Source organism: Mesoplodon mirus (assembly GCF_964341445.2).
Source record: "Mesoplodon mirus genome assembly, chromosome: 1".
Taxonomy (NCBI): domain Eukaryota; kingdom Metazoa; phylum Chordata; class Mammalia; order Artiodactyla; family Ziphiidae; genus Mesoplodon; species Mesoplodon mirus.
In genome coordinates this window covers 34,575,352-34,588,004 of record NC_138976.1, presented here as the reverse complement: position 1 = coordinate 34,588,004, position 12,653 = coordinate 34,575,352, and the positions used below count along the sequence as shown (strand labels likewise).

Sequence of the window (12,653 nt, the reverse complement as noted above, 5' to 3'; positions counted from 1 at the left end):
CTGTCACTTCTTTTTTTTTTTCTTTTTAAAAAAATAGTATTTATTTATGTTTTATTTTTTGGCTGCATCGGGTCTTAGTTGCAGCACACGGGATCTTCGTTGTGGCATGCGGGATCCTTTGTTGTGGTGCACGGGCTTCTCTCAAGTTGTGGCGTGCAGGTTTTCTCTCTCTAGTTGAGGTGCGCGGGCTTAGTTGCCCTGCAGCATGTGGGATCTTAGTTCCCTGACCAGGGATTGAACCCATGTCCCCTGGAGGCAGGAGGACAGGGTTCTGGAAGAGAGACTTCTGGCTGATTTCTCTTCCATCTTTAAGATACTGATTGGGTGGTATCCTTTCGAAGCTTTTTGGCCTTGGCTGTCTTTCTACCTGGATTTTCCTCCCGTCTCGCTGCCTGTCCAAGGCTAAGTCTGCTGCCCCAAAGGCCTTGAACCCAACTTTCCCGACTCTGTCACTTTTTAGCTGTGTGACCTTGTGCAAGTCACTTCTCTGAAGTATCAGTTTCTTTCATCTCTAAAATGGGAGTGATAATGGTACTTTTTTCCTGGGGTTATGAGGATTAAATGAGTTCATGTGTTTAAAGTATTAGAACAAGGCAAAGTGTTACATAAGTGTACTGTTACTACACTCAGATTTTGTTCTGAGCTCTATCTCTGTCATATCTCAAATTCTCTAAATTCCCAGGGTTAAATTTGTATGGTCCTACAAGCTTGAACTTCTTGGAAGCAGCTGTAGTCTCACTTCCCATGTGCTCATATATCTGGGGCTTAAGATCTCTTTAATATTTCATCTTATTAGTTGCTTGAAGAAAAATATTTTAATATCCTTTTCATTATAAAAGAACTAGTGCTCATTAAAGGCAATTTGGAAAATATAGAGAAAAGGAAAAGGGAAAAACAAAATCTTATCACCTAAATACAACTTTTTAGTACATTTCCTCCCCCTCCTCCACCATACAGTAGATATACTCATGTCATATGTGTTTTTTTAATTTTGCTTTTTCCTTAATAATATCTTAGGAATATTTTAAGTTACATAGTCTTTGTTTAAAGAAGCCTGTTTTAATGATTGCATAACATTTTACTGAGTGACTCATCCAGAGTTAACCACTTCCCAGTTATTGAACTTTTAGGTTATCAACTTTTCAGTGTTCTAAATTAGTCTATGATGAGCTTCTTTATTTTTAACCCTTTTTCAGAATTTATCATTATTTAGTAAGGTTCCAAAGCTGAATTCTCAGGTCTGAAGCTATAAACATTTTTAAGACCCGAAGAGTATTTTGAAGATATGATCAAAATAAAGTAAGAGGTAGTTTTTTTCTGGCTTTTGTAGTAACCATATCAGTTCCTTTTTCTTCATTCTCTGAATTACAGTATAAAGTCCTTTTTCTGTTTTAATTTGCCTATTTTTTTTCAAGGTTCAGGTTGTTTTAATAAATTCTTGGTGCTCACGTTTGTTCTAGGCTATGTATTCTTTCCATCTTTTGTGTATGTTCTATTAAAATATGAGGTTATTAGAGAGTTTCTGTGTCGGATGCTTTGTGATTACTAGAGTCATTTAGTTTAATTGTAGGGAAAACTGAGGAGAGGGACCCTGGCTGTTTCTTCCTCTGGTAATATTTTTTTCAGCTACACTTCTTCAACTGAGTATAACTCTGGACTCTAACCATCTGTTACCAAGATTATTTCAGCAGGGTCACACTTCAGCTGGCTGCCTTCTTTTTAGCTTTTAAAAAATTCTTTTCATAGTAACACCGGCTTGCGGGATCTTAGTTCCCTGACCAGGGATGGAACCTGGGGCCCTGGCAGTGGAAGCACGGAGTCCTACCCACTGTACCACCAGGGAATTCGCTCTTGTTTTTTCTTTTCTTTTGTAAACATTAATCTACAGAGAAAACTTTAAGAATTCCACAGGTGAAGGGCTTAATTTATATCCATGGCTTAAAAATTGAATATTTTATCGTAAGTATCTTTATGCATATAATAGTTTTTGAACTTTAACATATCTTAAATTAAAACTATATTTATGTATTTTTTGTTAAAGATTTAAATAATATCACTGCATGGGATTTCAAACCTGTTTATTTCCAAGCTTGATTTATCTAAGCAGAGGAGGAAAACCTATGCACACTCCTTTTAGCACCACCAACCGTCATCTGTGTTGTATCCACAGCTCTTATGCTATGTAGATGCTTGCAAGTTTTGTATAATTGTATGTTTATTGCATGTGTATATATTTTACAACTGTGTCTATATTTCATTTATTTAAGATCTGGACCTTGGTAGTTGGCTATGTGTTGACTGTTTCATTCAAGTGGAATGCAAGCACTGAACGCTACTTGAGAGCAGTTTCAATTCCTGTCTGGATTATATTGCTTTTTCATTTAGGTGGGTCCCTTTTTCTAAGAAAGTCTAGCTTAAGGTCAGCGGAGGCTGACTGTGTGAATCAAAGTGAATTTTTTGAAGTTTTATGTGTTGCGTTTAAAATTCTTCAAAATAATCCTTCAAAATATTCTGCCTTAATCTTTCATTAATCTTGAATGAAAATATTGTACTTTAAAATGTCTACTTTTAATTATATGGAATGTTCATTTTCAAAATGGTCTTTTAAAAATAAATATATCTTATAAAGTAGAGCACACTTGGACTTTCATGGCTGTTTCTGAGTGTCTTACTTAGGGAGGATATAGCTAAGCAGCCAAGGATGATAAGAAGTGCTCAAAAGCATGTGAGAGAAACTCTTAAGAGAACCAGAGATGTTTACTCTCCATAAGAGAAGGGCACTGGGGCTGCAGGGGTGGGGAGGAGGTAGAGGTGAGGAAGATACCAAATATGGAAGCCGGTTTCAGGTATTTGAAGGACTGTGAAAGAGTGGTTTAAACAGATCTCTGTAGCCATTTGGGAGAGATGTCAGAGCAATGAGCAGCTTCAGAGAGACAAGTCTCTGTTCAACATAAGGATGATCAGCGTCAGAGCTGCTCAGAGTAATGAGTTCCCCGTTATTTGAGACTCTTCACTGTTAGCTGAGTGGCTGCCAGGATGTTGTAGAGTGATTTTTCAGGAACTCATTTACCTCCAAGTCTTAACTATATGGAAACATCAAGTTCTAATTTAAAAACAAAATTCAGTAACCTAGAGCAGTAGGTAGCCTATTAGTAGTAGTTTTTAGAGCTACTTATTGTTAAAAATAAAATAAAAAACCAGAGTTGGTTGAAAGTATGTCTTTGCTTAGAGTCTGATATGGAACAAAGCATTACTCTCTAGCTCTGCTGACTTGGAATGCTAAAGGAGTTTCTCAACGAGATCCCCTAATGTCTGATGGGACTCATTTCGAATTTGGGGAAGGTAGAGTAGAGGAGGGAGCAGGCAGGTATGTTCGTAAGGCTGTAGACCAACTCAGGGAAGCGCAAAGGCTTTTGATCCTTGGCCACTTGTTAGCGTTTTCGCTCTGTACACTGAGGAGACATTAAAGCTTTTTGCCGTGCTCTTGTGGGCCATTCCACCCTTTCTTGAGAGGTAGAGTTCACACCCAGTGGTATTTCCGGGAAATCAAGTCAGGCACCATGACTTAAAGTTCTATGCCTGATGCAGGTCATTCGGGGGTTAAACAGGGGGTTTGATGGTCTTAAACACTGGATGTGCTTTAGAATGGACTTGATTCTTCAGGTGATACAAGCCTCTTAAAGGTAAGTTGGCACATACCCAATCGTTTAGACCAGGGCCTCTGAGAGCAGGGCTGGACTTCCTGAGAGGAGCCCTGAATTGAGGTTTCAGTTGCCTTTTAAAAAATTTTTTCCCTGTGAAACAATTTTGTTATTAACATATTTGCCAAATTGTTCTGTCAGTCTACTAAACTGAGTCTTTTAAAGACAAGTGCTAGATTTTTATTTCACTAAAAATGTTAATTCTTAATAATTTGCAGCATCCTTGGCTGGCTCATGGAGGATTCCAGTATTCCTGGTTATTGTTTTCCTGATGTCTGTGGGCACCCTCTATGAAAAACAGAATGGAAAAGAGTCTTCTGGTAAGAAATATGGCATTCTATTAATATTACTCTTAAGTATTTAGGAGAATAACTTTATTTATAAAACATACTATGATGAACTGCTTTAAATTGGTGGTATTTTCTGAACAGAAAATAAATTTCTTTAAAATATTTTAGATTGTTAGACCATTTCCACCCCCCTTTTTAGCATTTTTAATTGAGGTTTAATTCATATAACATAAAATTAATCATTAACCTTTTTTTTTTTTTTTTTTTTTTTGTGGTACGCGGGCCTCTCACTGTTTGTGGCCTCTCCCGTTGCGGAGCACAAGCTCCAGACCCGCAGGCTCAGCGGCCATGGCTCACGGGCCCAGCCACTCCGCGGCATGTGGGATCCTCCCGGACTGGGGCACGAACCCGTGTCCCCTGCATCGGCAGGCAGACTCTCAACCACTGCGCCACCAGGGAAGCGCCCATTAACCATTTTAAAGTGGCATTTAGTACATTCACAGTGTTGTGCAACCATTACTTCCATCTAGTTCCAAGACATCTTCATCACCCTAAAGGAAAACGCTGTGCCCATTAAGCAGCTACATAAAGTTAGGTTATTTATTTGAGATCTTTCTTTTTTCTTAATGAAGGTATTTATTGCTATAAACTGCCCTCTTAGAAGTGCTTTTGCATCCCATAGGTTTTTTTTTTTTTAAACCCCACATTTGTTTATTTATTTATTTTTGGTTGTGTTGGGTCTTCGTTTCTGTGCGAGGACTTTCTCTAGTTGTGGCAAGCGGGGGCCACTCTTCATCACGGTGCGGGGGCCTCTCACTGTCGCGGCCTCTCTTGTTGCGGAGCACAGGCTCCAGACGCGCAGGCTCAGTAGTTGTGGCTCACGGGCCTAGTTGCTCCGCAGCATGTGGAATCTTCCCAGACCAGAGCTTGAACCCGTGTCCCCTGCATTAGCAGGCGGACTCCCAAACCACTGTGCCACCAGGGAAGCCCCTTCCCATAGATTTTAATATGTTGTGCTTCCATTTTCTTTGGATCATATACTGTTTGATTTCTCTCTTTTTTTTTTTTTTTGGCGGTACGCGGGCCTCTCACTGTTGTGGCCTCTCCCGTTGCGGAGCACAGGCTCCGGACGCGCAGGCTCAGCGGCCATGGCTCATGGGCCCAGCCGCTCTGCGGCATGTAGGATGTTCCCAGACTGGGGCATGAACCCGTGTCCCCTGCATCGGCAGGCGGACTCTCAACCACTGCGCCACCAGGGAAGCCCTGATTTCTCTTTTGATTTCTTCTTTGATACATTGGTTAATCAGAAGTATTTTGTTTAATTTCCATGTGTTGTGTCCCACCTAACAAACCATTGCCAAATCCAAAGTCATGAATATTTACCCCTATAGATCTTGTATCCTGCAACTTTGCTGAATTTGTTTAATAGCTTTAATAGTTTCTGTGGCTTCTTTAGGATTTTGCATATATAAGATCATGTCTCTCTGCAAATGGAGATAGTTTTACTTCTTACTTTCTAATCTGGGTGCCTTTTATTTCTTATCTTGCCTGATTGCTCTGGATGAAACTTCCACTACAATGTTGAATAAAGATTAATATTCTTTAAAAGATTATTTTTTAAAATAATCTTTTTTTTTTTTTTTTTTTTTTTTTTTTGCGGTACGAGGGCCTCTCACTGTTGTAGCCTCTCCCACTGCGGAGCACAGGCTCCGGACGTGCAAGCTCAGCGGCCATGGCTCACAGGCCCAGCCACTCCGGGGCATGTGGGATCTTCCCGGACCGGGGCACGAACCCGTGTCCCCTGCATCGGCAGGTGGACTCTCAACCACTGCGCCACCAGGGAAGCCCCATAATCTTTTTTTTAAAGATTGTTTTTGAGGTACCCTGGTTGCACGTGGCCTTTATCCAGAGCGCTTTGTTAAAGATACAGGTTTCTAATGAGTTGTACGGCGGTTGTGGTGGGGTGGGGTGCAGGGGCAGATATAGTCACTGTTCTGAGATCATCAGACTGGACTTCTAGTTAGTCAGCCATGTGGGAATGGCTGTGAGCAGTGAGGTAGGTTTGAACAGCACACAGTTTCCACAGTAATTGACATTTGTCCCTTGCTTCTTTCTGATAGTTATACATAAACTACAAGAGCAAATTACTAATTGCCTCAGATTTTTTGGAGGAAAAAAAAAGTTCTCAAATACCAGTGTGTTACAGTTAAGTTAGAAAATAGAAACAAAAAGAAGAAAAGAAAAATCACTAAAAATCCCACTGCCCACAGATTATACCAAAATGTTAACTAATGACTTTTATGCCTTTGGGCTTTTTAAGACACAAGAAAACTGGATCATAGTGAAATTGTTTTGTAAACTGCATTTTAAATTTAATTACGTCACGAACACCTTTCTATGTCCATGAGTATACTTCTGCAATGTTCTTTTTCACATCTCCTTTTCATGCTAATCACAAGGCTATTTGTGGCACTTCCGTGTATGTGTATAGCTACGTTACAGAAGTTTTTTTAAATTAAGTTGCTGTTTGTTTATTATTTTATTTGGTAGATGAATAGTGCCTGACAATTGTAAGACATCTTTTATTCATAAATATTTGTTTAGAATTTTATAATAACTATCTGAAACAAAGAAACTTTAATTACTTATCTCTCTGAAAGTGGAAAATATGAACGATTTTATTATATTTTTCTGTCTGTCTAAGTTTTCTTTGCTCAGCCTCTCTTTCTGGTCACAATCTGTTAGACTTTGTGGTTATATATCGAACCAGTAGAAGTAAACTTCCTGTTTTGGCAACTACTGTAGAAAGCTTGGTGGTTTTCACTTGTTCCTCTGATTAGCTTTGTCTCTTTTTTTTCCCCTTTCCCCTAATAGTAGTGGTTCAGACAGCTCGGCTTATCCTTCACCCCTCACCCCAGGACAGTTTTCTCCTTTTTTTTTTCTTCTGGCATTTCTCTCTCTCTCTCTTTTTTTATTTTATCAATTGAGGTATATTTGACATGTATCATTATATTAGTTTCAGGTGTACAACATAATGGTTCCATGTTTGTATATATCACCACAATAAGTCTAGTTAACATCTGTCACCTTACATAGTTACCAAAAAACTTTCTTCTTGTGATGAGAACTCTTAAGACCTACTCTCTTAGCAACTTTCAAGTCTACAATAAAGTGTTACTAACAGTAGCCACCACGCTGCACATTACATCCCTGGGACTTGTTTATTTTATAACTGGAAGTTTGTGCCTTTGACTCCCTTCACTCATTTATCCCACCCCCACCACCAGTTCTGGCAGCCCCCTGTCTGTTCTCTGTATGTTTGAGCTGCTGTTTGTTTTAAGATTCCACATATAAGTGAGATCATACAGTATTTGTCTTCCTCTGACCCCTTTTACTTAGCATAATACCCTTGAGGCCCACCATGTTGCTGCAAGTGACAAGACTTCATTCTTTTTTATGGCTGAATAATATTCCTGTGTGTGTGTGTGTGCGCGCGCGCGCACGCATTGTGTATATGTATGTATACACACACACACACACCACATTTTCTTTAATCATCCGTCAGTGGACCCTTAGGGTGTTTCTGTATCTTGGCTCTTGTAAGTAATGCTACAGTGAACATGGGGGTACATATGTCTTTTCGAGTTAATGTTCTTGTTTTCTTCAGATATATATCCTAAAGTGGAATTGGCTGGATCATATGGTAGTTCTATTTTTAATATTTTGAGGACAGTTTTGTCCTTTTGACTGCTTTTGTCCAGGGCTAAGTAAGTACTTTACTGCAAGTATATGAATAAAGTAGGTCTAAACCAGGGGTTTCAGATGGATTTTCTCTTGGGTATAAATTCTAGTCAGCTGGTGATGGCAGCCTAGGGAGCCGTGAGGACAGGAGTTCTAAGACCAAGTATTGAGCTTGGGAAAAAAGACTGTGTTTGATTATTATCCCCCATAAGCCCAGGATAGTGGTGTGTTGGCTTGCAACCCAGATTTCTGGTATTTGTATTCCAGACTATTACAAGAAAGGAAGTCATAGAGACACAGAATAAATGTTGAGAGCAGATTTGGAAATGTTGGTTTTCCTTGTTTGGTTTACTCCTATTGCAGCCTACTTCAGAATGGGTTATTCTTGATTTAGAATCTTTTTATGGACTTCTAGTGTAGATAATCCTCATCATAAAATAAGTTTGTTTAACCATTATTTTTCTAAATTTCTGAATATTTTTTTCCTGTTGCCCCTAGTACCTTTCAAGCCATATTGGGACAACCTTTCCCTCTTTTATAGTCACTTCCCTCCTGTAGATGTCACTGTAATATAGTTAGGCACGGGAATGCTTCAGTGTACTGCCATGGCAGTGTGTGCATTTATTCCTTCCTTGTCACCTCCACTGTCCCATTGTAGGACTGCTCTTGTATCGTAGTCACTTGTGTAGACATCTTTCTCTGTGTCTTCTGAGCTTTGAATCTTTTGCTGTTTTACAATCTGTGGTTTGCTGGATTCACAGAATTAATCCTTCGGATGTCATCATACTTCAAAGCATGAATTTGTTTAGTTCCTACATCCAGAAAACTCTTCTTATGGATCACTGCTGAGTTACTTTCAGTGGTTCTTTCTGAACCCAGGGACCTTACTCAGTATTTTTTTCTTAGACCTTAGGAACTCTTGGTATTTCTGGGAACCTCAAGTTATTGTAGGGAAAAATGTTAAGTGTCTACCATGCTTTTAAGTGTACTATCTTTTAAAATCCACAAACAAAACGTTCCCCCCACAACCTTGTAAAATAGATTTCTCTGTTTTGCAGGTGAAGACATTTAATAACAGGTTAACTGACTTGCCCACAATCCCACGGGTGACTGGTGGAGCTAAAATTTAAGCCTATGTCCTTGACTCTAACCTATGCCCAATGTTCTTTCCTTTCACCAGGCTCTTTGACAAGCATCAGCCGTCCTGAAAAAGTATCGACTGCTGATCCGTCTTTTTTTAAAAAATAAATTTATTTTATTATTTTATTTTATTTATTGTTTCTGGCTGTGCTGGGTCTTTGTTGCTGCACGCGGGCTTTTTCTAGTTGCGGCGAGCAGGGGCTACTACTCTTTGTTGCGGTGTGCAGGCTTCTCACTGCGGTGGCTTCTCTTGTTGCGGAGCACAGGCTCTAGGCATGTGGACTTCAGTAGTTGTGGCTCGTGGGCTGTAGAGCGCAGGCTCAGTAGTTGTGGCTCACATGCTTAACTGCTCCGCAGCATGTGGGATCTTCCCGGACCAGGGATCAAACCCGTGTCCCCTGCACTGGCAGGCAGATTCTTAACCCCTGCGCCACCAGGGAAGCCCTGCGGATCCGTCTTGCACTCAGTTGTAGTTGTCAGCTCCTTTAGTCTTCATGTTGGCCCCGGTGGCTTACCACAAGCACAGCACCCAGCTTCTCTGCCTCCCGGGCCCCAGAAGTCTTACTTGGCAGAAACCTGGAATCTAGCTTTGGTGTGTTCCCTGGGCCTGTGAGAAAGGAACATAAGCATTGTTGTTCTCCCCTATGCGTGAGGCCTTGTAGGACTCTTAAAACATGCTATCTCATTTAATTTTCATAGTATACCAGTGAGATTAGGATTATACTTGTTTTACAGATGAAGGAACTTAGGCTCAGAGAGCCATTTATTGTGAGTATGAGAAGTGCTTCTTCAAAAGCTAGGCAAACAAGTGTCAGATGTATCTTTAATAGCCAGGACACCCAGGATGAGTAGTACAGGCAATTACACCTGGGCCTGATCCTCTTAACATTGGTAATTGTTTATGAGTGACCAGAAATATCTTGGTGAGGAAGGCTTCATTTTGTCTTAATTGTTCGGGATAGCATGTGATATGAATGAACAAGTTTGGTCCAGTTAAGCCCAAATTGGAGGAAGAAAAAGTGCAAAGTAAATTTCTTACTGCTTGTCTGTCATTCCCCAGTTCTGCCACTGTCAGTTAAATAGACCTAGAGAAACTCCTAGTGGTCCATATCCAAACCCCTGTTACTGACCAGTAGTACAGTGAAGTGATACTAGAAGCTGTTGAGGAGGAGATGTATTTTCCACATTTGTAATGGAAACAGAAGCCTTCTTCAAAGGGAACTTTACATGCTGGGGAGATTTTACTTGATATAAAGGGCCTCCTTCCAATAAGCATCTTTGGGTGTGTTCCTGGTAACTTCAACTGTCCCTGTGAAAGAGAACAAAGTAGATCAAGTATCTCCTTATTTAGACTGGCTTCAAAATATGTTTCCCTCTATTAGTAAAAAAAAATTATTCTGCCCATTGTCGATTTAGCCATATCAACATATTATCTGAACATGTGATCTATTTCTTATACCAGAGTATGAGTTTCTGTCCCCTGGTGCTAGGCTGCTAATGTCAGTGGTCTGCTTATTTGGACTTGTGTGGATTCCTGCTGTTTGGCCCTCCAGTAAATACTGGCCCGGGCTTCCCTGGTGGCGCAGTGGTTGAGAGTCCGCCTGCCGATGCAGGGGACACGGGTTCGTGCCCCGGTCCGGGAACATCCCACATGCCGCGGAGCGGCTGGGCCCGTGAGCCATGGCCGCTGAGCCTGCGCGTCCAGAGCCTGTGCTCCGCAACGGGAGAGGCCACAGCAGTGAGAGGCCCGCGTACTGCAAAAAAAAAAAAAAAAAAAAAAAAGGCCCTTTCCCTGGGTAGATTGACTCTTGAAACCTTGCATGCTCTTTCCTTTCTTTGTTTATAGTTCTTGGGTCCCAAGATTATGTTCCCTTGTCTATGTGCCTATTTTTAGCTGGGGCTTTTTTCCCAGTGCCATGAGTCTGCCTGGATTCCAGGTCCTGGCATTCTTCTGTCTAGTTTATCATCTCTCTGCCCAAACCCTTGGGGTTTTTGAAGTGCAGAGAGATATCACTAGACAAAAGTCATTCAAGTACATATCTGTTTGATGAGTAAGAGCAGTTGCCAAATCTTATATCCATAATTTTCAGATACTCTGTTGATTTTTTTCTGTGTGCTATTCCTTTCGTTCCTTTGTGAAGTTTCAGGCATTCTAAAAATTTGCTGAATCACTTGTGTATTAACTAGGATGATAATTGCATAGTTTTCATTGATTTAGCTAAGATTTATTAAATATTTATTGTATATTTTAGTGATATCAGCAAGTTGGAGAAAGTTTTTAAACCGTAGTTGTGAAGATTTAATCTGTTGTTCTTAATTTTTCCTCAAGTCTTTCAGTGAGGACTGTATGTAAGATGTTTTGCGTAGCTCTGAGGGGAGATCTAAAAATGTAAGGATAAGACTTAGGGAAATGGCTGTAATACAGAGCAGGGAGGGGATGAGAGGTACAGGCAAATACTGTAGGAGTGCTAGTGGCTTGTGCTTATAGTTTATCCTGTCAAAGCCAACAGTTTTGATAAAGATGATGGTGATAATAATATCATTTATTGAGCTAACTTCTGTTGAGTCCTACACAGCAGGCATTGTTCTAAGCATTTTATATGTATTGTTTCACTTAATTCTCATGTGAGATAGGAATTTCTGTATGCTGCATTTTACACTTGAGGAGACTAAGGCATCTAGATCCTAAGTACCCTGCCTGTGGTCATCCAACTAGTAAGAAATAGACCTGAGATTTGAACCTGGGCATTCTTGTTTCCTCACCTGTGATTCCAACCACTGAATTGTACTGCCCCTGTGCATAGTAAATATGAGCACAGGTCCCATTCTCTCTGGTCCCATTCTCCCCCTCTGTATCCTCCTGTCTCTCCACTCTTACCATTGTACCCTGTGTTTCATCCTTATTCGACTTCCTAGAGTTCTTTGAACAGCACGCTCTGCTTTTTCTTGCCTTTGTGTCTTTGCACCTGCTTTTTTGTCTTTCTGGAAAACTTTTCTACCTCTGTCCTCTAAGATACCAGCCCCTTCCTTTCTCCCCAAGCTAAACTTGTTCTGTCTTGTTTATCTGACTAACTTGCTTCAATGGATTTAAAGGATGGCATCTTTTACCATCCTTGTCAGATAGCCCCTTTGGAAACTCATCTCTGTTCTCCCAGGCATGGGTTAGGTTTCTATCCTCGGTGTTCCCCAAATATTCTACACTTATATCTACATTAGCTCTTAACATACTGAATCATAACTGATAGTTTAAGTATTAGACTGAGCTTGAGACTAGGGTCTTAACTTAGTCTCTCATCCCAGCACCATAGCCTAGTCACCTGTTTGGTGAATGAATGAATGCTCAGTGGGAGTTTAGAAGTATAAGCCAAAATGCAGCCAAACTGAAAGCCCGTATTTGAGGAGCTATAAAATGATCTTGTTATTTTGGAGCTACCTATCCATCAGGGGACTTCTTTCTCTGACTCTCTCAAGGATAAGTTACCACTTTATTAAATTACTTGTGAAGAGGTAGGTTTAGTAATTGAGGACCCTGAACTAGTCTTTACTCTTATATGAGAGAATACTTTGTTTCTTTGAGTTTTGATTTGGAAGTCTCCCCCTTCCCCACCTTACTGTGCTGTCCCAGGCCATTAGTCATTAGGTGTTCCTAACCTTTTCTCTTGAGTGGAACCCAAGAAATCTCCTGTGGGCACACAGGAACCTAAGACCTCTCTGGTCTCTGGTGTAATCAGTTTGTGTTTAAATTTCTATTTGGAAGTCTAAAAAGAACTTTAGTATACCC

General features: G+C 40.4%; 1 protein-coding gene across 1 annotated transcript in view; it reads left to right on the top strand.

The window, feature by feature from the left end:
- Positions 1-12,653, top strand: part of TMEM245 (transmembrane protein 245) — a 102,413-nt gene that overhangs the window by 7,722 nt on the left and 82,038 nt on the right. The window contains exons 2-3 of the mRNA XM_082611024.1: positions 2,268-2,385; positions 3,920-4,021. Of these exons, the coding sequence (XP_082467150.1) occupies positions 2,268-2,385; positions 3,920-4,021 (220 nt within the window). The remainder of the gene's footprint in view (positions 1-2,267; positions 2,386-3,919; positions 4,022-12,653) is intronic.